Source organism: Theropithecus gelada, chromosome 4 (assembly GCF_003255815.1).
Source record: "Theropithecus gelada isolate Dixy chromosome 4, Tgel_1.0, whole genome shotgun sequence".
In the NCBI taxonomy this organism is placed as follows: domain Eukaryota; kingdom Metazoa; phylum Chordata; class Mammalia; order Primates; family Cercopithecidae; genus Theropithecus; species Theropithecus gelada.
The window spans coordinates 62642950-62669345 of NC_037671.1; the positions used below are offsets into that span (position 1 = coordinate 62642950).

Sequence of the window (26396 nt, forward strand, 5' to 3'; positions counted from 1 at the left end):
GTCATTTAATAGACTAATAGGAGCATTGTGTGGGAAGCTTTTACATTATTTTCATACTTACGATATATTTTCTTGGTTTAAATCTTTTAAATTGTGTTTCTTTTTTGATGAACTGTGTGTGGTACTCTGTGTAGATGTCATTTCTTAGGAATAGCTTTAATGCTAAAATGGTGACCGAAGGGAAGCACATTGATAAAGGAATTAGAATCTGTTTGAGGCTGTATTTTGAAACTCGCACAGATCCTGTTTTGTGATAGGAGGTTTTTAGTTCAGATTTCATTAGCACTGGAATTTATTTGGTTTTATATATTTAGAAATATTTAATGTTTAACAATGCATGATGGTCTTGCTTTAATATGGGCATGAATGGTAAAGGAAGCTCATTTTACTTACTTCACCCTAGGTTACTTTCTATGGAAAAGAGATTTGATGAAAACATTTCTTTTAATAAGGTATAATATTAGTCTGAATTTTTTAGGGGCTTTTCCCCCTGCTAGAATTCAGAGAAGTTTGATAAATATAAAATATGACATTTGTTAAATTACATATATGTATATATATAATATCACCATTATGAGTACTGTTCAATACATTTTTGTTGAGAAAATTATAGCTCAGGATAAAGAAGTAATATATTCTAAATTGTACTGAAATAAAAACACATGACAAAATAGCTAAGTATTTTTATTTATTTTTTTCCCCTGTGATAGAACAAGTAAGAAGTTTGCGGCAGAGCACTATTGCCAAGCGTTCAAATGCAGCACCATTAAGTAACACAAAAAAACCATCTGGGAAGACTGTATCTACCCCTAAAGCAGGAGTGAAACAGCCAGAAAGGAGTCAGGTTAAAGAAGAAGTTTGTACGCCACTGAAACCTGAGTACCATAAGGAGAATAGAAGGAGCAGCCGAAATAGTGGACAAATTGAAGTGGTACCTGAAGTATCAGTGTCTTCAAGTCATTCTTCAGTGTCATCTTGTCTTGAAATGAAGGATGAAGATGGATTAGATTCTAAGCATAAGTGTAATAATCAGAGAGAAGCAGATGTACCATCTCATGAATTAACTTGTTCACTTCTTTCAGAGACTTGTGTTACTATTGGAGAAAAGAAAAATGAAGCTCTGATGGAATGTAAAGCCAAGCCTGTTGGTAGCCCATTGTTTAAGTTTTCAGATAAAGAAGAACATGAACAGAATGATTCCATTTCAGTTAAAACAGATGAGACTGTTGTTGAAGAAATGATAGCAACAAGAAAAGTTGAACAAGAATCAAAGGAGACAGTAAAATTATCCCATGAAGTTGACCATATTCTTGAAGACCCTGGATCTTCTGATAGTTCTGGTGATGCTGCTTGTACAAATCCAAATAAGACAGAAAATAGCCTTGTAGGTTTGCCTAGTTGTGTGGATGAAGTGACTGAGTGTAATTTGGAATTGAGGGATACCATGGATATTGCTGATAAAACTGAGAACACCTTTGAAAGAGATAAAATTGAACCATTGGGTTATTGTGAAGATGCAAAGTCTAATAGACAGTTGGAGAACCCTGAGTTTAATAAATCAAACTTAGAGGTGGTTGATACTAGTACTTTTGAACCAGAAAGTAATGTTTTGGAAAATGCTATTTGTGATGTGCCTGACCAAAATTCAAAACAGTTGAATGCTATAGAAAGTACTAAAATAGAGTCACATGAAACAGCAAACCTTCAGGATGACAGAAACAGCCAGTCAAGTAGCGTTTCTTACTTAGAGTCAAAAAGTGTAAAATCCAAACATCCAAAACCTGTAATTCATTCTAAGCAAAACATGACCACAGATACTCCGAAGAAAATTGTTGCAGCAAAGTATGAAGTAATGCATAGCAAAACTAAAGTTAATGTCAAAAGTGTGAAACGAAATACTGATGAACCAGAATCTCAGCAAAATTTTCATAGGCCAGTCAAAGTCAGAAAAAAACAAATTGATAAGGAGCCAAAGATTCAGAGTTGCAATTCTGGGGTTAAATCTGTGAAAAACCAAGCTCATTCTGTATTTAAAAAAACATTACAGGACCAAACTGTAGTACAAATTTTCAAGCCCTTAACTCATTCTTTGAGTGATAAGTCACATGCTCATCCTGGTTGCTTGAAAGAACCTCATCATCCTGCACAAACTGGACATGTATCACATTCCAGCCAGAAACAGTTTCATAAGCCTCAGCAACAGGCCCTAGCAATGAAAACCAATAGTCACGTGAAGGAAGAGCTTGAACACCCAGGCATTGAACATTTTAAGGAAGAGGATAAACTGAAACTGAAAAAACCTGAGAAGAACCTACAACCCCGCCAAAGAAGAAGCAGCAGAAGTTTTTCTTTAGATGAGCCACCATTGTTCATTCCAGATAACATAGCTACCATAAAAAGAGAAGGCTCTGATCATAGCTCCTCATTTGAAAGCAAATATATGTGGACTCCCAGCAAGCAGTGTGGGTTTTGCAAAAAACCCCATGGCAACAGGTGTGTGTGTATGTGTGTATGAGTGATGTGTACATTGAAGAGAAATTGTTTTTTGCGGGGGTGGGATTAATGTGAGAATTGTTTTAAAGACATTATTTGATACACAGACCTGTGCAAAAACAAAAAACTTCATCAGTCTTGAATAAATGATAGATGGATCTACTGAATTTACAAATGTATCATCCTAGAACATTTAAAAAAACATAGTCTGGCCAACAGCTGACATACATGGAAATATTTTGTTATTGTCACAGGTTAAACAGTGTAATTTAGCCACTGCATCTGCAAAAAAGCCAAATGCTTCCTGGTAATTAGAAAATTGTTACACTGCTTTGGGTCTAAGTTATATATTATTTTATTTGGTGTGAGAAGAAATAGTAATAAAGTATGAAGGTCATAATGGAAATTTTATTTTTCTTTTGAAGTTTTTTTTTTTTCTTAAAATGAAACACATTAAAGACCTAACACTATCATTTCATAACTATCAAACTTTATCTTGCAGTGAAATTTGATAGCTAAGCAATTGTTAGATTACCCAGATCAACATGGAGTAGAGTGAAAACATGCATTTCTTTTTTTGAATGTTTTAAATAATTTTTTTGTGAATTCTAGTCTCTTAAAATTTTAGAGATGATTTTAGCACTGATTTTCATCATTCTTTCTAGTATTCAGTGATTTGTAGTTTTATGACACTGCACCCCTCAATCCCCAATGTGTTTTTTGTTAGCTTTTTAAGAAAAAGAAAGCAAGAGATGAAGTGGAGTTTGCAGCTACAAGATTATTCTGTTCAAGTGTTCATATTGCTGTTGGAACTTCTTTCAATGCTGATATGATAAAATAACATTATAATTTGTATATTATTTTCTTACTATCCTTATTCATGAAACTGTTAGAGTGATTTTTCCCAGCACTATCTTAGTACATAAAAATGAAACTCTTTAGGGAGGGACAATTTAGTCAAGTGTGTTACTATTTTGGTGGTGATAGGGTGATTGGGGAGTTTGGAAAGGAGATGTTGGGGCCATTGTGTAAGTTTTATGGCAAAGTACTTCTTCATTTGTGATCCAGCCCATGGCCTGTTTTTAGCGTCAAGGGTTAGTTTATAACAGTATATTCCAGTTTTTAAAAGCTGTCACTTGTTTGAATACAGTGCTACATTCACTGTCACTTACATGCTCTTAATTATATGTTTTTTTCTTTAAAACACCTTACTTGGCCGGGCGTAGTGGTGCACGCCTGTAATCCAGCACTTTGGGAGGCTGAGGTGGGCGGTAGGCAGATCACTTGAGGTCAGGAGTTTGAGACCAGCCTGGCCAACATGGTGAAACCCCCGTGTCTACTAAAAATACAAAAGTTAGCTGGGCATGCTATTGCATGCCTGTAATCCCAGCTACGTGGGAGACTGAGGCATGAAACCACTTGAAACTGAGAAATGGAGGTTGCAGTGAGCCGAGATTGAGCCACTGCACTCCAGCTGGTGACAAAGTGTGAGACTCTGTTTCCATAAATAAATAAACAAACACCTTACTCAAATGTTCTGAAGTGGGCCTGCTGTTTTCAGGCGAAGAATGAAGAGTTAGGTGGTACTTTTAAGTGCTCCTTTAAACTAGCCTTTTTCTTTCTGCCAGAATATTTGAAAAATTATCATACTGTCACGTGGGCAGAGAGATGGAATAGGTTCCTTAAGTAAATGGATTTCTAAAGTGAAACTTTGGCATAGAGTTGGAAGCCATGTTAGTAAGTTATAATGTAACTTACTAACCTTGTAGATAAACTTAGTCCAGTCTTCAGGAGTTCACCCAGGCTTTTTAATGATGACTCTTGCTTCACCAACGTTTAATCATTTTCCTAAATTGAAGAGTAGGTGTTAGTCCCTTTGTTGTTGTTGTTTATCTGCTGCCACCTTTTGGATCTACTGTATAGAATCTAGAGTGTTTTTGCTTCAGTCTGTAGAATGACTTAGAATGTTAGGTGCATAGAGATTTTGGGTTTACACTCTGTAATTGATGTGAATAATATATGTTAACATTGGAAACAATTTTGAAAGCAGCATTTTTGATTACTTCAATTTTGTGAATAAAAAAAGCCTGTATAATTGTTTTTTTCTTTTCCTTTTTCTTTTTTTTTTTTTTTTTTGAGACGAAGTCTCACTGTTGCCCAGGCTGGAGTGCAGTGGCGTGATCTTGGCTGACTGCAAACTCCACCTCCTGAGTTCAAGCGATTCTCCTGCCTCAGCCTCCCAAGTAGCTGGGATTACAGGCAAGCGCCACCATGCCCGGCTTATTTCGTATATTTGTAGAGATGGGGTTTCTCTACATGTTGACCAGGCTGGTCTTGAACTCCTGGCCTCAGGTGATCTGCCCACCTCAGCCTCCCAAAGTGCTGGGATTACAGGCACAAGCCATGGTGCCCAGCTGATTGTTGTTTTTACGTATTAACTAGCCTTCACTACTACTGTGATCCTACTACTTTTATACATTGTGCTTGTATACATTTTGTTTACCTCAAAAAATGCACCTGTCATGCAGCTTGTAATTTTCCTATTTTAATCCTTGTGTAAGAATATAAATTTATTAGAAAGGGCATATTTGGAAATAATTTTGATCCTTCTCTTTGATTTCATGCACTAGATACATTGAAAGCTGTTTGTTAATATGACACATTTTCTATCACTTGAAACAGCTTTGCTTCTGTGAAGACTATATTAATGCGTTATCATTTTTTTTACATATTGCATTTGAAGTTAGCTTCCTTGTGTGTGCTCCCAGTTGGAAATTATATTTTGTAATATAGCTGTGTCATGGCTAGATGTGATATTAATCATAAGCAACTTCTATACATACCCTAAAGACAGTAGATCCTTAAAGAGGCAACATATCATGCTAGGTTTTTGTTGCTTCCATTTATTTTCATGATTCAAACTTACACCAAAGATATATGATTTTAAAGACCAGATTATTTAATCCTCTAATTTTTAAATTACTACAATTTTTGAACTTCTTTTAAATGTAAGTCAGTTGGCATTTTGTAAGGAGGAAGTCTTAGTTTTTTCATATTATTTACCTTGTGGTTTCTATTTTTCTACTTCTCCAGAAGATGGTTGAGTTTTTAGTTTGCATTACACTTCCTTGGCCCCAACTGTAGAAGACTAGTATATCAGATAATATTTAAAAAACAAACAGAAAATGGATTTGTAGCTTTCAAACAAGAAAACTGCTGAGAAGAAACTTCTAGAACAAATAATTCTGCTTTTCTCTGCAGATTGTTAGTAACAAAAATGATTTAATGTTTATGTGAAATAGAATTTTTTCATCTTAGAAGACTGAGTCAGTCTCTGTCTCTCTCACACACACAGTAACATGGTCTAGTCTGTTACTTAAAAGGGAACACCAGAACTTGAGGCCCATCTTGAAATGCCTACGATGTTAGTGAATTTATGATGAATTTGTTAAGAGAGGAGTTCTCAATGCTATCTTTGTAGTTTAACTTTGAAGAAACTTGAAAATTTTGCTCATGCCAAAAAGATAATAGTTTTTAATTCTCTTTAGTAGGTCTAGTTTAGTTTTTTTAGTTTATTGTATGTGAACATGTGACAGTAGGAAAAGACAGCATAAATATTGCTTATAACTCTTCCAATTAAATGATTCATACTGACTTGGTCTAGTTAATTGATCCACAGCTAAACTCCACACAACACTGATTTTATAGTAAAAGATTTAACATCTAGGGTGTAGCCTTTTCCTTCTTTCCTCTTGGTAATTAGAAATTTAAGGACGGGGCAGAAAGTGCTAGAGTAATTGTTAGTTACAACCACTCTAGCTACTCTCTCCCTTACTCCATACTCCCCACATTCCCATGTTTTTAAAGTAGGGCAACAGCATGAAAAGGAAAGAAAATATATTCTCTTTATGTGATAGGCCATCTTTTCTGTTTTTTTAAATGTGGTTTAAAATGTTCTTAGTACTTCCATGTTTTAGACCTTAAAGTGATCCATATAGGACATTTTTGGTTATCAATTTCATTTTCAAGTGAATTTATCTCTAGGACGTGGAAATTGTTTCTGTTGATGCCATTTTTTGATTTCTTAGAAAATTTTATATAACTGCATTTTTTAAACTGTAATATAAACTGTTAAGATATATCTGTAGATGGCACTAGAGTTTTGCTTTTCATAGCCTCTCAAGTTTGAATGAGACATTTCCAAAGTAAACTTGAAATGAGGCTCATTGAAATAGTTGCTTGATAAATTTCACGATCATCAAACCACTCTTGCCTGGTTGTCAAATAAAAATGTGAAAATTCCTTGATATGTGCTTTATATTTTGACCTTTAGGTTTGGATTTGGGACAATAGCATGATTTGTACTGTAGGTTTTTAAGTCTTGTCTCACTGAAACTATCCCAGACTTGCTTTGAAGAAATCTTAATATACCTTTAATTATGGAAGTAAAGGGAAATTATTAGCTTTCCTTCAGCATTTCAGAAACATTCATGTTAGACAGTTGCTTTCAAGAAATAGCAGTTAACCCATTGTTAGGAAATTTATGATGCTCATTACAAATAATCATCTTTAATATCTTTGCAACCTGAAGTGGGAGAACTTTTAAACACCTGCATTTCAAACTGTTTTTCCCCTTTTGCTAGAATATCTGTATCGTTACGGGCCCATCAAAAATCTCAAACCTGTAGGAATTACTTCTGTCTTCCAAACATATGTTACATTGTTCAAAAGTTTCCTTGCTTGTCAACCCCAAATATTCCGTATTATTTTTTTCAAATCAAATTAATCCCTAGGGAGATGAGGACTTAACCTGCTAAAGCTAGCACAGGCATTACCAGCCAGGATAAAGAATGATAAATTAGAGATGTGATGAAGTCAAGTCTCAAGGCATAGTAGTGGTTTTATACACAATAAGCACATGAGGAAGAAGAAAAGGAAGTGCTGCTATTGAGGAGTGAGGTATTTGGCAAGACTTTAAAAACACTAAGGATTGGAACTCACTGTTGTAGTTTTTACAGTTCTAACATTAAAACAGTACCTCTGGTATATTTTGAGTTGGCCATATCACCCAGTGTGTTACTTTCAATATCCTCTCTCTTGGACTACAGCTTTTTGAAAGGAGTTTGGCACTGTTGGTGGTGCCACTATTAAAATCAGCAGCACGGTCTTTAGATTGTTAAAGTATTTACCTAAATCCTAAGTCTTTCATCTGTGTCATAAATTGCTAGCCTGAAGAAAAAAAGGGCAAAGTTAAGGATGGATGTCTGAAATGAGCATTGCAGCTTTCCTAACAATGGGTTAAAAAGCACGTAAATTAAATCACTGTGTATGTATCTCATTTGCCATTATTTTCAAAGGTAGTTATAGATACTCCTTTTAAACTGGGAAGATGGAAGCTTTTTTAGAGTCATACATCTCACATCCCTGGACTTGTCCTATTGGTTAGTGAAGTTATTATTTAGCTAAAAGACAATGATGGGAAAACTTTTTTAAGAAAATTGGGAATTAAATCCAACCCAAGTACTAATATTTTTATGTTAAGATAGAATAGTGGTCTTTATTTGGAAAAACAAATCTAAAACACATGGTAATTAGTAAGGAAGTCCTTTGAACTTAAAAGTACAGAAAAATATTCTTTAGCTGAATCAGCGTGACACCATGAACCAGGATATTTTGAGGTTATCTGGGTAAGATGACTAATAAACAGTTTGAGAGGCTTCATCATGCTAGCTTTTGAGTTCTGTTTCTGTTGCTATTGTTAGTTTTTTATTTAAAACGATTCGTTGAATAAACAGTTCTTCCCAATTTTATGTATGATTTCACGTCTGTGGTGGGGTAGGTAGCTGTAATGTTGATGGATTGTCTGTGATGAAATTATTACCAAGATTTTATCACCCTTCTCAGTGGAGAAATTTATTGTTAGTCTATACTTTGTTATTCTTTATAGTATTCAAGACTGACAAAGGCCAGTTGTCTTTTCTTCTTGATGGTTTATTGCCCCTCCCTCCCCCAGCATTTTCCCATTCATACCAGAGGAGAAATATTTGAGGTCTTAAAGGTATCATTTTAATGGAATATTATTTTCTTTGAAAACTTGCTGTATGTTGAACTTATGGAATGGATAGAGATGGAAAACATGCAAAGTTTCAGAAATCAAATATTGAAAATTTAATTTAGCTTCATTTTTGACATAGATTTTCTTGTTAAAAAAAGGGATAAAAGTTTTTTGGTGTTCTGTTTTCCAGGTTTATGGTTGGCTGTGGGAGATGTGATGACTGGTTTCATGGTGATTGTGTTGGGTTAAGTCTTTCTCAAGCACAACAGATGGGCGAGGAAGACAAAGAATATGTCTGTGTAAAATGTTGTGCTGAAGAAGACAAAAAGACTGAAATATTAGATCCAGATACTTTGGAAAACCAAGCTACAGTTGAATTCCATAGTGAAGATAAAACAATGGAGTGTGAAAAGCTTGGATTATCAAAACACACAGCAAATGATAGAACCAAATATATAGATGATACAGTGAAGCACAAGGTCAAAATTTTAAAACGGGTGAGCTCTTCATTAATGCATTATTTTGTTTATTTAAGAGCTTTTTGTATGGACTGACTGCAGTAATTTTGAAATTTCTCTGTAGAAGTTTTAATGTTCTTTTACATTTTCAAATTTAGTGTTCCATGAAAGTGAATAGGTTTTTATTTAAAATTTTTTTGGCAGTCTTGGTGAAACCAGATAGTGACTTTTAGAATATGCAGACCTTATCTCTTACCGTCCTTTATGCCATTTCTAGCCCTTAGTTTGGTACTTGAATTTTCTGTTGTAGGATGTGTGTGGATCTTGTGGCCGTTAAGTGTAAATTGTGCTTGCTAAGTTTTTTTAGAAAAGCTTTTCAGTCCATAAATATCTACCAGGCCTTTGAACATTTGACATTATTTTTTGACTACCTTCCGAAAGTATTTTCTAAATAGAAATTTCAAGATATTTAGGCTTTAATAGGAGAAATGTGTAAAGGACACATCATTTTATCTGATTAAATTTTCTTTCCTCATTGTCTACCTTTTTATTACCTATCACTTTTTTAATCATTAATTTGTTACTCTTATAGAATACTGCTAGAGAGGAAACACAGTGGCAACACATGTATGTGGTTAGGCAATTATAATCCAAAACACAAAGAACATGAATTTTATAGTTGGAACTTTGGAAATCTTTTAGTCCAACCATTTTGATTTATTAATATGCCCTACAACATTTCTAGGAAGTGATGATCTAGTTTCTGTTTGAAATCCATTGCAAGGGGATACATCTTCATTTTTAAGCATCTAATTGTTAGAAAGTTCATCAGTTTGAGCTGAAATTTACATCCCTGAATTGAAGCCTCCTTATTAAAACTAATTGCTCTACAACATGATATGGAAGTTAATTTAGGTTGAAGAGCATGAGGATGTGTTCTGCAGTATCTTACCTATTATTTACAAATCCATTTCTTTCAGGCACTCCTTGTATGCCAAATCTGGATTACGTTCTAGTTTGCCACATTCTTGTGGCATCTAATATTTTTTTTCTGTCAAGACTTTTTGAGAATCAGATGCTGTCCTTCTGATACGTGTTGTTACTTTGTTGATTTGATCCTTAAAGTAATTGATAATATGGATCTGAGAGCCACAATGAGAACAGTTTATAGCATGTATTTGGAAAACTTCTGTTATTAACTAGTATTAATAATCACCTCTTATGTACAACTTCTTGGCCATGTATGTATGTAATACAGTGAGAAATATAGCTCATTGTATTGGCCATAACTGAGTTGTCTCTGTCTTGCTTAAAGAGACATCATAAAGTCTGGGTGTGGTGGCTCACACCTGTAATCCTAGCACTTTGGGAGGCCGAAGTGGGTGGATCGCCTGAGGCCAGGAGTTTGAGACCAGTCTGGCCAACATGGTGAAACCCCGTCTCTACTGAAAATACAAAAATTAGCCGAGCGTGGTGGTGCATGCCTGTAATTCCAGCTGCTTGGGAGGCTGAGGCAGGAGAATTGCTTGAACCCGGGGGACGGAGGTTGCAGTGAGCCGGGATTGTGCCACTTTATTCCAGCCTGGGCAAAAGAGTGAAACTCTGTCTCATAAATAAGTAAGACATCATAAAACATTAACAATTTTAATATTTTGAGAACCTCTTTATCCAGTCTGTATCAGAAAAGAATCTGAGGTGAGTCTGATTTTGTAAATGCGTGCACCATACAAATGATCACTGCCTCCTTTTTTTTTTTTTTTTGAGACGGAGTCTCGCTCTGTCGCCCAGGCTGGGGTGCAGTGGCGCAATTTCGGCTCGCTGCAAGCTCCACCTCCCAGGTTGACGCCATTCTCCTGCCTCAACCTCCCCAGTAAGCTGGGACTGCAGGTGTCTGCCACCACGCCCGACTAATTTGTTTTTGTATTTTTTAGTAGAGACAGGGTTTCAACATGTTAGCCAGGATGGTCTCGATCTCCTGACCTTGTGATCTGCCCGCCTCGGCCTCTCAAAGTGCTGGGATTACAGGCATGAGCCACCGCGTCCGACCCACTGCTTCCTTTTTGATGAGAGAACTGTTGACTCTTATTGGACTTGTCTGATGTTAGTTTATGGAATCTGCTTTTCTTATCCCTAGATTTTTATGTTGAACTATTTATTGAGTTTCTGTTGTGTGGCATAGCACTACCTGCCTTAGGTGTATAAATATTGAAGTATATTCCTGCTCTCAGTGTCTAGTTGCAAATAAAAAAATTTTTTATTTGCAAATAAAAAATTTGTCTAATTTTAGACAAATAAAAAATTAGAGGATTCTTAGTCTAGAGAAAAGCACTATTTTGATTGTACCCTATTTTAAAACCTGAGTATATGTCTGACTGTATAGCGTTCTTCTGCCTGTCTTTCAGGAACATTAGTAGGATGTGATTAATTTCTTCCAAGGGTCTCAGAATTCCAGTTTTACTAGTAACTCTTTGTGGATTATAATTAGAACCAGAGTAGCAGGTACTCTGATGGTTTATTCTACCTCATGGGAATTAAAATTACCAATAGGCACACTGAGAACTTAATTGATACACTTACTAGTATATAAGTGAACGTAATTTCATTTGTTTTAGAATGTAGACACTTGTTTCTTCACAATTTCCTTCTCCTTTTTCCATATCCAGAGCCAAATAAGAGAATTCTTACTACCTTAGTTTTTAATTTTCTTTCTACTAATGGTATTGAGAGCATGATCTTTATGTCCTTTGTTTCTCCTTTATAAACTATAATGTATTCTACACAAAATAGGTGCAGAATAAATTTCGAATGAAAGAGTGAATCTCATTTTACTAATAATCGAGTTATTTTTGTATGTCTTAAAAAACAAAGATTGTTTAGTTATTTTCATTCTAATGTACTATTTTTCCAGGAGTCTGGTGAAGGCAGAAATTCATCAGACTGTAGAGATAATGAAATTAAAAAATGGCAGCTAGCTCCTCTTCGTAAGATGGGACAACCAGTTTTACCTCGGAGATCCTCAGAGGAAAAAAGTGAAAAAATACCAAAAGAGTCTACAACTGTTACTTGCACAGGAGAAAAAGCTTCAAAACCAGGTAGTGAGATGAACAGAAATAATTATATACTAATATATTTATATCCTATTTAATATACAATTAATTAGTATACTTAGGGAATTTCTACAAATTGAACATTTTAATGGCAGTAAAAATGGGTTAGGTGATTGGCGTTACTTGTAATTAAAAACTTGCTCTAAATTCTGGGGAAGCACTAGTGAAATTAAGATAAGACCCCTGTTCTCATGGCACTTAAATACTAATGGAAGAAGGCAGTAAGTTTGCAAGTAAGAAAATTGCATATTATTTTATAGCTTGTGAAGAAAAAGTGGAGTAATGGAATAGATAGTCACAGGTGGGAAGAGTAATGGGACTTCTGTTTTACATGGAGTGGAGGAAGTAACTTGTGAGGTGGGATTTGAAGGGATGCAAAGATTTTTGGAGGAGGTACAAGGTAAGGGACACATCAAATCTTAAGGCTTTGTGGTAGAAACAAGCTTGGTGTTTGAGGAGGAAGAAAGCCACTATGGAGTGATTAAAAGGTAATACATAAGGGATAGAACAGTGTTAGATGAGTTCAGAGAAAATTATTGATTGTACCCTATTTTAAAACCTGAGTATATGTTTGTCTATATAGTGTTCCTTTCCCTGTCTTTCAGTAACATTAGTAGGATGTGATTAATTTCTCCCAAGGGTCTCAGAATTCCAGTTTTACTAGTAATTATTTGTGGATTATAATTAGAACAAGAGTAGCAGGTACTCTGATGGTTTATTCTACCTCATGGGACCTTTGGGACTATGACAAAGAGTTTATATTTTGTTCTAAATGTTGTGGGAAACCTTTAGGGGGTTTTGTACAAGGGAAAACACTGGTTGCTCTGTACAGTTTGGATTGTAGGAGGGCAGGAGAGAAAGACAGTAACCTGATTAGTTCATAGCAATATCCTAGGAAAGAAATGATGGTAACTTGCAATGGAAATACAATGAAGGTAGTGAGTAGTGGTCAGATTCACCTATGTTTTATAATAGAGTTGACAGAACTTGTTGATGGCTTCGATATAGGTTGGTAAAGGAAATAGAGTCTGAGAAAAGAGAAAGAAAAAGGTTTTGGGAAGAAAATGGAAAAATTATGTTTTGGCCATTGTGAGATTCCTATTAGACATCCAGGTAGAAATGTTTTGAGTAAATCTTTGGCTGATGAGTCTGGAGCCTATTAGAAGACTTTTTAGGTTGGTATATAAATTTGGGATTTACTAGTGCATAGCAGTTAGTACAGGTGAAACATCCCAAATATGAAAATCTGAAATCTGAAACTTGAATGCCGGCATGATGCTCAAAGGCAGTGCTTGTTGGAGCACTGTGGATTTCAGATTTTCTGATTTGGGATACTCCACTGGTAAATACAATGCAAATATTCCAGGATTTGAAAAAACCCAAAATTGGAAATACTCTGGTCCCAAGCATTTCATATAAGGGCATACTCAACCTATTTAAAATCCTGGGCTTAGATGTAAATAGCTACAAGAGAGTTTGATCATGAAGGGACAGAAGCAGAGCCCTTGGGAAGCACCAGCATTTATTTTTACTTTATTTTTGTGACAGGTTCTCACTCTGTCACCCAGGCTTGAGTGCAGTAGTGCAGTAGTAGCTCACTACAGCCTTGAACTCCGGGGCTCGAGCTATCCTCTCGCCTCAGCCTCCTGAGTGGCTGAGACTACAGGTGTGCACCACCACACCCAGCTAATTTTTTTGATTTTTTTGTAGAGATGATGGTGTTTCGTTGTGTTGGCCAGTCTGGTCTCAAACTCCTGGCCTTCAAGTGATCTTCCTGCTTTGGCCTCTCAAAGTGCTGGGATTACAGGCATGAGCCACTGACTCTGGCCATCAGCATTTAAAAACTGGGGAGAGAAGAGTTTATACAGCAAAGAAAACTAATGGGTGGCCTGTGAGGAAAGAGGAGAACTAAGACTGGTGGCCTGGAAGCCAGGTGAAGTTTCAAGAAGGAAGGAACGACCAGATGCTGTCTGGACATCTAATAAGATAAACATAAGATTGTTAAGTCTATGACTTAGCAAAATGGAAATCATTGGTGACCTTGACTAGAATGATTTTGGTGGAGCAGTAGGGAAAAAAACCAATTGTAGTGGCTTGTGAGTGAATGAAAGAGTGAGGAACTGGAGATACTGATTACAGATAACTCTCTCAAGGAGTTTTGCTGTTTAAAGAAACAAATGCTATAGTCACTAGAAGTGGATGTGAATGTTTTTTAAAAGATACTATATCATGTTTGTAAGACTAATGGGAATGATCCAGTAGAGAGAAAGAGACAGAGAGCTAGAGAGAGATGATGATGATGATGATGTAAGAGAGAGAAGTGATAGTGTAGGTGTGAAATGCAGGAAGACACAAGAGGGGATGGGATTCACTCCACTTGGAGGGAGGTATTTATCAGAAAGGTCAAGTGCATCCATTGGATAGTAGGGAAGATTGTATGTGGTAGGAGGAAGAACTAATGTAGGTAGGTTGGATTTGGTAATGGGAAAATGTGATAGCTGACATTTTTTCCATTTTTTCAGTGAAATATGAAGAGCAAATCAAAGAGGTTGTAGTTGAGAAGGTGGTATTGTTGATTTGAGATGAGAGGAGAAAAAGTATGAAAAAGATACCTTAAAAAGTGGGAGAGCAAATTTATTAGGAAAGGTTAATAGGATTAGGGCAGAAAGTTGAGTTACCTACTTAAAACTTGTGGTTATAAATTTAAAATGACATTTGTCAGTACCAGTGCTTATTTTTCTCCCTTGTCTTTTGCCTATTTGGGTGAAGGATAAAAGTTGGCTTTTAGCAGGGTTGTGGTTTTTGCCAACACACATGTTTAAAGGAGAGAGAATAAAGGTATTAAGTATACAAGGGGCTGGTAATGGTATTGGACTATGTAACCTAAGTTTATAATGTATGAAAGTGAATACATGAAGATGGTAAAAATTATAGATTTAAGAATTGTTGGAATGAGGAGATTCTAGAATAAATGTGCTAATATAGTAAGTCAGAGTGGTGGGATGTTTGACATTGAGATTTTGGAGATGCGTGGGAATTAGTAATGATAGAATAAAAATAATTTGAAAAGCTTAGCCTTCAAATTAGTAATATTAAATGCAATTAAAACCAGAAGAGATTAATCAGTTTTGTATTAGGTTATTATCTGCTCCTAATAAGTTTAGATCAAAATTTCTAAATAGCTTTTAAAATTTAATTAATATACATATGTGGAAAAATAACTGGCTCTAAAAGCCATTGTCTAAATTGAGGAAAGAGTAAGACCAGTTTTTAGTCACTATTCATTTTAATTAGGATTTCAGTGTCAGGAATATTTCAGTATGGACTATGGGTTCTGATAATTATTTCTTTTTTTTTTTTTTTTTTTTTTTTTTTTTTTTTTTTTTTTTTTTTTTTTTTTGAGACGCAGTCTCGCTCTGTCGCCCAGGCTGGAGTGCAGTGGCCAGATCTCAGCTCACTGCAAGCGCCGCCTCCTGCCTCAGCCTCCCGATTTACGCCATTCTCCTGCCTCAGCCTCCCGAGTAGCTGGGACTACAGGTGCCCGCCACCTCGCCCGGCTAGTTTTTTGTATTTTTTAGTAGAGATGGGGTTTCACCGTGTTAGCCAGGATGGTCTCGATCTCCTGATCTCGTGATCCGCCTGCCTCGGCCTCCCAAAGTGCTGGGATTACAGGCTTGAGCCACTGCACCTGGCCCTGATCTTATTTCTAAATAGTGACTTTTAATCAGTTTTGTTTATAATATTATGCATTAAAAAGGAAAGATATTTTTAAAAGCAATGTAATACGTTTTGATATTTATTCAAATTAGGTACTCATGAGAAGCAAGAGATGAAAAAGAAGAAAGTTGAAAAAGGAGTGCTTAATGTACATCCTCCTGCTGCTTCTGCTTCCAAGCCTTCTGCAGATCAGATCAGGCAAAGTGTCAGACATTCTCTCAAAGATATTCTTATGAAGAGGTAACATATTATTATTATAGAAGTTTGAATAATTATGCTTTATATATTTGAAAAATAATTGAATTGTTCTAATTTTAAGACTTACAGACTCAAATTTGAAGGTACCAGAGGAAAAGGCAGCAAAAGTTGCCACAAAAATTGAGAAAGAACTTTTCTCTTTTTTTCGGGACACAGATTCTAAATATAAGAACAAATATAGAAGTTTGATGTTTAATTTGAAAGATCCTAAAAACAATGTAAGTATGCTTTGTTCATATGTTTATGTTTCCAACTTTCCTGAATATGTAGGTATCTCAGATTGTAATACAGTAGATCTATAATTTATTAATTGGAGTGAGATTAGATTTCCTTTTGATGTAGAACATGTAATTTTAATGGTTTTTTTGCTACTGAAGAATTCTGCATACTAATGGATAGCATTAACCATTCAGTCTACTGAAATGCTAACCGTGTGTTAACCTGATTTATATATTTTTTTTCTTTACTCTCCTTTATATAATCCAATTTATTAAAAAATTCATTCATATGTATTCTTCAAAAACTTTTGAGCTAAAATTTGTAACACTTTTTTTCTTAAATCAAAATAGCTATTTTGTACTTAAATCTGAAGATAGAATAAAAATGCTTTTAAATTGTTTTTATTGAAATGTGATTTATTTTCTTAAGAAAATACATAACTTTAGTTCTAAAGATAGTCTTAAATATAACTTTAGTTCCAAATATCTTTTAGCAGTAGAGTAAATGTTAATAATTTTTTTCTTGGGATTTTGTGTTTTGGACAGAGGAAATCTGAAGGCTGTGCATGTGTGTGCATGTATGTCAGTGTTAGCTCTCAACACCAAAAGTCGGTCTCTGATAAGTACAATAGGCAAAAGTCACGCCAGTGAACATTTTAAAAGTTCGGAACATGACTGATCTCTTGTGTCTGACATTTACTTAGGTCCACCAGCAGTTTTTTACTATAGATGACTCTAGGTAACAGAATGTAATTAGATGCAACCTTTTTGCATGAAAGGTTTTCACACAACTGATACAAATTTGTTTAAGGATGTTTGCTACAGTATGTGATTTGAGATATTTTCTTGAAGTATACTAACAGAGGCTTAAAAATATACATTGTATATTCTGCCATCATGGTCCTGGATGAGATGCTTCTGGAATTACATAATCTGGAAGCTTAACTTCAGCAATTAAATAAAGATTTATTTCCCTCAGGTTTTTTCCTCTTTTTTTTGGAGACAGAGTTTTGCCCTGTTGCCCAGGCTGGAATACAATGGCGCCATCTCAGCTCACTGCAGCCTCCGCTCCCGGGTTCAAATGATTGTCCTGCCTCAGCCTCCCAAGTAGCTGGGATTACAGGCACGCGCCACCATGCCCAGCTAATTTTTGTATTTTTAGTAGAGATGGGGTTTCACCATTTTGGCCAGGCCGGTCCCAAACTTCTGACCTTGTGATCTGCCTGACTTGCCCTCCCAATGTGCTGGGATTACAGGCGTGAGCCACGGCACCTGGCCTCCCTCAGGTTTCTTTCAGGTTTCTTTCTTGCAGGTGGTTCTTTGCTCTGCAGTTTCCTCCAAGCTTGTCAGGATTTAAATATGTAAAATCTTAAAACTATGAAGACCATTACATTGAGTAAAGCTGTTAGATGCAGTACCTTCCTATACTATAGATTGCTTATTGTTATGGTTAGATTGTGTCCCTGGGTGGACTTAATACAACTTTTGGGTAGGTATTGTAATGGTTTTACTGTACATGCTTCTCCATATGTATTGATTTTTACATGAAATGTTTGTTTTGCTGCCTTAGATAAATTCCTAGAACACAAAGCTGTCATTTAATCTCTGTGTAGTAGGTAATAAATAATTAAAAATTTGTAGATCAGTCTTCAAAAATTGTATCTTTATTACAAGTTTCTGTATAGTAACCACTCTTTTACTTTAAAATAGTAACCACTCTTTTAAATGTTTGTCTCCCCTTCTATTCCTGTTTTAAAATCCTTCCAGATATTATTTAAAAAAGTACTGAAAGGAGAAGTAACTCCTGATCATCTTATCAGAATGAGTCCAGAAGAACTAGCTTCTAAAGAGTTAGCTGCTTGGAGACGAAGAGAAAACAGACATGTAAGATTATCTATAAATATGCATTTGACTATCAAAATTATTTTTTTTCAGCCATTGGGTAAAAATTATACAGAGTTAAATTCACAGACTGCACAATAACACAGACTTTCTGTTACATGCTGCTGCTTTTTTTTTTTTGTTTTGAAATGGAGTCTAGCTCTATCGCCAGGTTGGAGTGCAGTGGTGCGATCTCAGCACAGTACAATCTCCACTTCCTGGGTTCAAATGATTCTCCTGCCTCAGCCTCCCGAGTAGCTGGGATTACAGGCACGCGCTGCCATGCCCAGCTAATTTTTGTATTTTTAGTCGAGATAGAGTTTCACCATGTTGGCCAGGATGGTCTCGATCTCCTGACGTCGTGATCCGCTGACCTTGGCCTCCCAAAGTGCTGGGATTACAGGCATGAGCTACCGTGCCCGGCCTACATGCTGCTTTTAGTTACGTGTTCTCCATTCCTCTAGTTCTTAAATTCTGTTGGTTTCCCTGATCTTGTCAGTTTTTTTCATTTTCTCCAGTTACTAGGTTACAGAATTACCTTGTGTTTTATTATAGTATGTAAATGAGAAGGATGGGAAAAGAATTAACACTTTTCATAATTACATCTGTATTTTTCAGCAGCACAGTTTAAAGGTATTATGAATATTGGTAATTTGTAGAGCCAGATGAATTAAGTCAGAAAAAAATGTGTACAGGTTTATCTCTTATCCAAAGTTTCAAATGCCAGAAGCTCTGAAAAATAGTTATTTTCGCATAACTAATTTATTGATAAAGCTTAACCTGAATTGCCATGTATGAATGTTCATATTCACAGAAATATTGTATATTATATGGTGCTGTCTCAGACCTAACTGGAATGTTATGTAATACAGAGTGTGTGCACCATATTTCATGTTCAAATTTAAAAATTCTGAAACTCACAGATAGCAAGAGTTTTTGTTTGGAGATTGTGAACTTAAAGGTACTTAGAGTACCTTTAAAAATTGAGTATGTTACTTAGAGCTATTGTGACAGTGAGATAGCCATGTTATCCAATTTTTGTATTACAATGGCATCAGAATGTTAGCCCCTTATTCTAGAAAATACTGGTTATAGTTCATATTAACTCCACATGATTTACCTGATTCTTTTGTTCATAATATTTAGTTACATCTGAGGCACTAAACCTCCATATAGACCTATGCCAGATCTAGTTTGAAGCTCATCTAGAGGCCTTGATTTGACATATCATACTTCTTCCTATATTCCTTTACCTTCACGATATGTAATTTCTCCTCCTCTTATATTTTGAAAATAATATCACCTCCTCTTCTTTACCTCCATATCCCAAATATGCACATGCCACTCTTCTGCTTTGAAACTGGCTGCGAGTATCATCTGCATCAGAAAATGGCAGCTTGTTCTTTCTTAAGGCCATGTACCTGATTTTTCTTTAAAGGATAATTTGTACTTAACAAAGAGAGTCCCATCTATGCCCTCCTTAACCTGTTCTATTCCTGGCTACCTTTTTACTACTTCTCGTTATACTTGCTTCATTTTGATGTTTTGTTGCTAAGCTTGTTCAACTGAATTTTCAAGGTCACTAAGCAGGTTTAGTTAGGAGTTAACTAATAAAGGACTACCAGATCAGTCGTTGGATTAAACTGCTATTGTAGGGGATGTTAGAACATTGAATTAGGAATTTAAGACCGAGATAGTTCCTATTTCCCTGTGGCAGCTGCTAAAAAGTACTAAATCAGCAAACAGATTTCAAATATAAATACTATGTTTCACCACTTTGCAAATTACTTTGGACCTCATTTGCCTCCTGATATAGATGTACATGTCAACTTCTCATGGTTGAGGTATGGGGTCTAATTCTTATAACCCCAGTGCTTAAAACTGTCTCTGGCATATAACAGTACTCAGAATATGTTTGTTATATGAGACATTACCTTAAGATTAAAAGTCATCTGTGATGATGCGTTTATTTTTAGGTAAGCTCTTATTATTTAAGGTGTACATTTGGAAATACATATTTTAAGTTTAATATTTTTTAAAAAGTATTTTCTGTTAGACCATAGAAATGATTGAGAAAGAGCAGAGAGAAGTGGAACGACGGCCAATCACCAAAATAACTCATAAAGGTGAAATAGAAATTGAGAGTGATGCCCCAATGAAAGAACAGGAAGCAGCCATGGAGATTCAGGTAAGGATAGATATACCATGTTTTATAGCTCAAAACATGAAGATTCAGAAAAAGTTTGTCTAATGTTTTTAAAGTAGAGAAAAGAATTTTAAAATATGCATCCATTTCAAAGTTGCCTATTTTATTGGTTTAGTGGTTTTTTGAGTGTTGAGTAATGTTTCTCTTAGTGTGCAAATTGTGTTATAGGTACCTGTTAAATAGTTATTACAATGTAGATTCCTGGAGTGCTCTGACTTAGTGAATTTCTTTTTATTTTTTTGGTGGGATGGAGTCTTGCTTTGTTGCCCAGGCTTGAGTGCAGTGGAGCAGTCTCGGCTCACTGCAACCTCCACCTCCCAGGTTCAAGCGATGCTGCCACCTCAGCCTCCCAAGTAGTTGGGATTACAGGCATGCGCCAACACACCCAGCTAATTTTTGTATTTTTAATAGAGATAGAGTTTCACCATGTTGGCCAGGCTGGTCTCAAACTCCTGACCTCAAGTGATCTGCCCACCTCGGCCTCCCGAAATGCGGGGATCACAGGTATTAGCCACTGTGCCTGGCCTGACTTAGTGAATTTTTTAGTAGGCTTTAGAAATCTGTAAGTGCTTCTTAGGCAGATTGTCATTTGATAGGTGGCATAGCTTTTCTTATTTTCAAAAATCAGTGAAGAAATAATTTGATGTCTTATTAAAAGCCTTGAAGAATGGGGAATGTTTAAATTTTTGCTCTTTTAAGTTACAGTTAAAAGTTAGCATTCATTTTCTTAAGAAATAGTAAAAAAAAAAAAAACCTATCTATGGAACAATTTCATTTTGGAAAAATATAAATGGAAAATATAGATTGATTTTGATAATTGAGGCCAAATTTTATCAGCTAAAACTAATTTTTACTTTCACTTACGTTAGGAACCAGCTGCCAGTAAGTCCCTGGAGAAGCCAGAAGGATCTGAAAAACAAAAAGAGGAGGTTGACTCTATGTCTAAAGATACTACTAGTCAACACAGACAACATCTTTTTGATCTCAATTGCAAAATTTGCATAGGTAATTGGAAGTTTTTTCTTCCTAAAATTTTGCATTCATTATGAAAGAAGGATATTTGTATACTAGTGTATGTAATTTAAGTAGGTTTTGTTTTCTCAGTATTGGTGGTGAGGCACTCACTCACAGTTAAGCTTTCGTGTGACTAGTTTTCTGGGTTGAGGTATAGTTTGATACTGTAGTGTAGTCTACTATCTAGACCTAATTATACCATACATGATTTGAACTTAAAAACTCTTCTTGCCGGAGTCAGATGACAAGAATTTAACCATTAGAATGAACATCAAAAATTGTGGGCAGTTGTGATGATACTGTCATTTACTAAAGTAAAGGAGTAAAATAGCATTTATATTTTATTATTATATATAACATAAGACAAATCGGAAACTGAAATTACTTTTTTGTAAAAAAGCTTTTTATTTTTAAGAGCAGTTTTAGGTTCATAGCAAAATTGAGAGGAAGTTACAGAGATTTCCAATATACCTGCTTCCTCCCTACGTGCATAGTCTCCGCTGTTACCAACATCCCACACCAGAGTGGTACAGTTATTACAGTTGACGAACCTACAGTGAAAAATAGTGACCCCAAATCCATAGTTTACATTGGCGTTCACTCTTTAGAGTTGTACATTCTGTGGGTATGGACAAATGTGTAAAGACATGAGTCTAGCATTATAATATTATACAGAGTATTTTCACTGCCCTAAAAATCCTCTTTTGTCTGTCTATTCATCCCTTCCCCCAACACCCCCACCAACCCCTGGAAACCACTGATCTTTTCACTGTCTGTAGTTTTCAGAACATTGTATAATTGAAATCATCTAGTATGTAACATTTTCAGATTGACTACTTTCACTTAGTAATATGCATTTAAGTTTCTCCTATGTCTTTTCATGGGTGGATAGCTCATTTCTTTGTAGCATTGAATAATATTCCATTGTCTGGATATATAGTTTTTATAGTTTATCCATTTACTTAATGTAGGAGATCTTGTTTTATTACAAGTTTTGGCAATTACGAATGAAACTAGTATAAACATCTGTATGCAGCTTTTTGTGTGGATGTGTTTTCAACTCCTTTGGGTAAATACCATGGAGCACAGTTGCTGGAGCGTATGGTAAGAGTATGTTTATCTTTTAAGAAACCTCCAAACTATTTTTCACAGAGGCTGTGCCATTTTGCCTTCCTGCCAGCAATGAATGAGAGTTCGCCTTCCTGCTAGCAATGAATGAGAGTTCCTGTTGCTCTACATCCTTGCTAGCATTTGGTGTTTTCAGTATTCTAGATTTTGGCCATTCTAGTAGGTGTATAGTGGTATCTCTCTGTTGTTTTACTTTGCATTTTCCTGATATAGCATCTTTTCATGCTTATATGCCACCTGTATAGCTTCTCTGGTGAGGTGTCTCTTCAGGCATGTAGAGTCATGAGCTGTTGCTGTATAATCCAAACCTGGATACAGATATACAGGTTTGTCTTAGTTCTTCATGTTACATCTCGAGACTATTGGAATTTGGTGTGGTTTAGTTAAAAAAAAATTATCAAGAATTAAGAAACCTGTTTTAGGTTCTAGTAATCATATTTTCATTTTAGCTTGTCTGAGTTGTTTAACATTCTCTGCTTCTAATTTTTCACATCACTAAGAGAGGAATTACACTGTCTACTCTAGGGGTCCTCAACTGCCAGGCCACAAACCTGTACGGTCCATGGCTTGTTAGGAACTGGGCCTCACAGCAGGAGGTGAGCGGTGGGCCAGTGAGCATTACTGCCTGAGCTCCGCCTCCTGTTAGATCAACAGTGGCATTAGGTTCTCATAGGGGTACAAACCCTGTTGTGAACGGCACATGTGAAGGATCTAGGTTGGGTGCTCCTTATGAGAATCTAACTATGAATGCTTGATGATCTGAGGTGTGACGGTTTCATCCTGAAACCATCTCTCTCCCCCCATCCCGCTGTCCATGGGAAAATTGTCTTCCATAAAACTGGTTCCTGGTGATAAAAAGGTTGGGGACTGCTAATCTTGTCCATATTTACTCATTATATGTTTTACATGTAGGAAATAATTATAAAGTGATTTTAAGGGGAAATTAACTTTATTATAGGTAGAACCATGCACGATTTGCTTTGAATTGCATTTCAGATAAGCTTAGGTCCCTGTATATAGAAGAGGACTGGAATGGGGAGAACACTGGTGAACTTTCTGCTGATTCTTAAATGTGGTTGTAACATAACTAAATGATGACAATTAGATATAACCCCAGGAAAGGTATGGTTACTCAACAATCGAATCATAGAACGTGAATAACTTTAGAAAGTGAAAATGGGTCAAGTTATAAAAGTTGTGGTTAATAACAATTGTGTTTTTTTGGTGTATTCTGGGCTTAGGTCGAATGGCACCACCTGTAGATGATCTTTCTCCAAAAAAAGTAAAAGTTGTTGTAGGAGTAACTCGTAAACATTCAGACAATGAAGCAGAAAGTATAGCAGATGCGTTGTCTTCAACCTCAAATATTTTGGCTTCCGAATTCTTTGAGGAGGAGAAACAAGAGTCTCCAAAGTCAACATTCTCTCCTGCTCCACGGTAATTTTCTCTGTTGTAAATTCTGTAATACTCATCATAGATCTTTGCCAGATTGTACTTGCAAGTCTTCGAAACAGAAAAGTGACATTTTGGGAACTTTCATTTGAGAAAGTAACTGTACTTTCCTGTACTTTGAGATAAAACAAGACTTTGAAAGTAAATTTATTTTGAGTGGTTTGAGTGAGAGATTTGAGTGTGTGGGGAAACAGCTTTAAATTCTCTTTAATTGTGCTGGTCCCAAAAGTCAGGGATAGATTATTAAAGAAGAAATGCTTGCACTTTTCTCGATCTTAGTTCTCCTAAGCCAGCCAAAAGGGAAGATTTTGTAAATCATAACTATGTAAATATGAATGTAATTTTATAAAATAAAAGTGTAAACTCTTTGTCAGTAGCCTCATATTTTGGCCTTCTTCACATGCTAAAATACGAGTAACTGATGACTAAGTAGAACATTGATTTATTCATCAGCTTGTCTTTAGGCTTTTTAATGTCATTTTCTAGTCCAGAGATGCCTGGAACTGTTGAGGTTGAGTCTACCTTTCTGGCTCGATTGAACTTCATCTGGAAAGGTTTTATCAACATGCCTTCTGTGGCAAAATTTGTTACCAAAGCCTATCCAGTATCTGGCTCCCCTGAATACCTGACAGAGGTACTGTGAACTTTTCTGCTCTTCTGTGCATGAATTGATATGTGTGTTTCTGAAAGTAATTGACAGGGAAATAAGACAGAGTTAGTAATAAAAATATTCATTAACAATGATTCTTAAACAGTTCAAGTAATATAATTATGAATTAACAAATGGATCTTTAGAATTGTGAAATAAACTATACTCTGAAAGTTTTAAACTCCCATGTCCTGTACTTTTCCCAAGATGTACTGCCTCACTGTGTCAGATAATTAAAAATCAATGAGAGTCTACATGGATATCCAAGTTTTTCTTTGAACACACACTTAAATAAAAGATTTACATATTTTTGGCCTTTAACGTTAACCCATTGAGATTTTTTTGTTGAACAAGTCTCCTAATTTCCCCACTGCTTGTGTTTCCCCATCTTCATGACTACTGTTCTTACCTGCCTATTTCTGTGAATGTGATTTATGTAGACCAGGAGTTGAAGCTTTACAGCTATTTGAAAACCAGTGAAACTAGTGACTATAGTTGCTGCAAGTGACACCCTTGGTTGGTTTTACACCTGAGGGAAATAGGAAGAAATTATGTGGTATTTATGGAAAATAAGCAGCAGTAACATTATAATATTGTGATAAATGTGACAATGACATTTTTGAACTATTTTAAAGGAAATGTATTTTTGTATGTGTATAGAAGGAAAATAAGTCAGTACATATATACTGTATTTATATTGAGATCATATTTTGCTATCTTGCTCTTATCTTACCTTTTTCATTTATTCTCCATCACTGATTTTAAAGAATTAAAAGATGGTAAAAAGTTCCTTTTAGTATTTGGAAAAGCCTAAATCATTTGCCTGGTTTGTGGTGGTTTTTTTTTTTTTTTAAGGCTAACATAAATTTTACTTTTCTTTGGATTAGGCTGCGATTAGTTTAATTCAGTATAATATTGTTTATGTAATGTTTATATCAGTTTATTTGGTTAGCAGTTGTGGGGTGTTTTTTTTTTTTTTTTTTTTGGAGACAGAGTCTTGCCCTGTCGCCCTGGCTGGAGTGCAGTGATGTGATCTCGGCTTACTGCAACCTCTGCCTCCCGGGTTCAAGCCATTCTCCTGTCTCAGCCTCCCATGTAACTAGGATTAACAGACATGTGCTACCACACCTGGCTAATTTTTGTATTATTAGTAGAAACGTGGCTTCACCATGTTGGCCAGGCTGGTCCCAAACTCCTGACCTCAAGTGATCTGCCCGCCTCTGCCTCCCAGAGTACTGGGATTACAGATGAGAGCCACTGTGCCCAGCCTAGCAGTGTGTTTTCGATTAATAAACAGACTAATCAATTTTATATACAGTTTGCTTGAGAAATATTTAAAAAATGTGGGCTTTATAAGAGAAAAATGAATTAGACCCATGATGTTCTTCTTGAACAAATCTGTTTAGAGATTTATTGTTTGGTCAGTCCATGGTGAAGATAATTCTTTAAATGGAGAGGTAAGCCCTTAACTACAAAACCCTTTTGATTTTAAACAAAATTATTATTTTCCTCTCTGAGACATAGTTTTTATGTGATTGCTGTCCAGATTTTTCACTTCCATTTTGTACCTGTTTTTAGTTTGAGACTAAACTCCCAAATCAAATATTTTAAAGTAGTTAATAATTTAAATAAACTAAATTGAATTTAATATCAATTATGTTTTTATGATTTTCCTCAGTCTTCATGGAAAAAATAGGAATGTACTGAATAAAGTTAAATATTCTTAATTGCTTTTATGTGTAATCATCTGTTTTCAGAAG

At 35.6% G+C, this 26396-nt stretch overlaps 1 protein-coding gene across 2 annotated transcripts in view; it reads left to right on the top strand.

Annotated features, from left to right (window-relative positions):
- The window catches only part of PHF3 (PHD finger protein 3), an 85703-nt gene that overhangs the window by 53428 nt on the left and 5879 nt on the right, over window positions 1–26396 (top strand). For both annotated transcript variants that reach the window (XM_025381907.1, XM_025381905.1), the window contains 10 exons: window positions 711–2493; window positions 8739–9045; window positions 11915–12098; window positions 15923–16070; window positions 16150–16306; window positions 18074–18190; window positions 20244–20375; window positions 21263–21398; window positions 23777–23972; window positions 24474–24621. In XM_025381907.1, coding sequence (XP_025237692.1) covers window positions 711–2493; window positions 8739–9045; window positions 11915–12098; window positions 15923–16070; window positions 16150–16306; window positions 18074–18190; window positions 20244–20375; window positions 21263–21398; window positions 23777–23972; window positions 24474–24621 — 3308 coding nt within the window. The remainder of the gene's footprint in view (window positions 1–710; window positions 2494–8738; window positions 9046–11914; window positions 12099–15922; window positions 16071–16149; window positions 16307–18073; window positions 18191–20243; window positions 20376–21262; window positions 21399–23776; window positions 23973–24473; window positions 24622–26396) is intronic.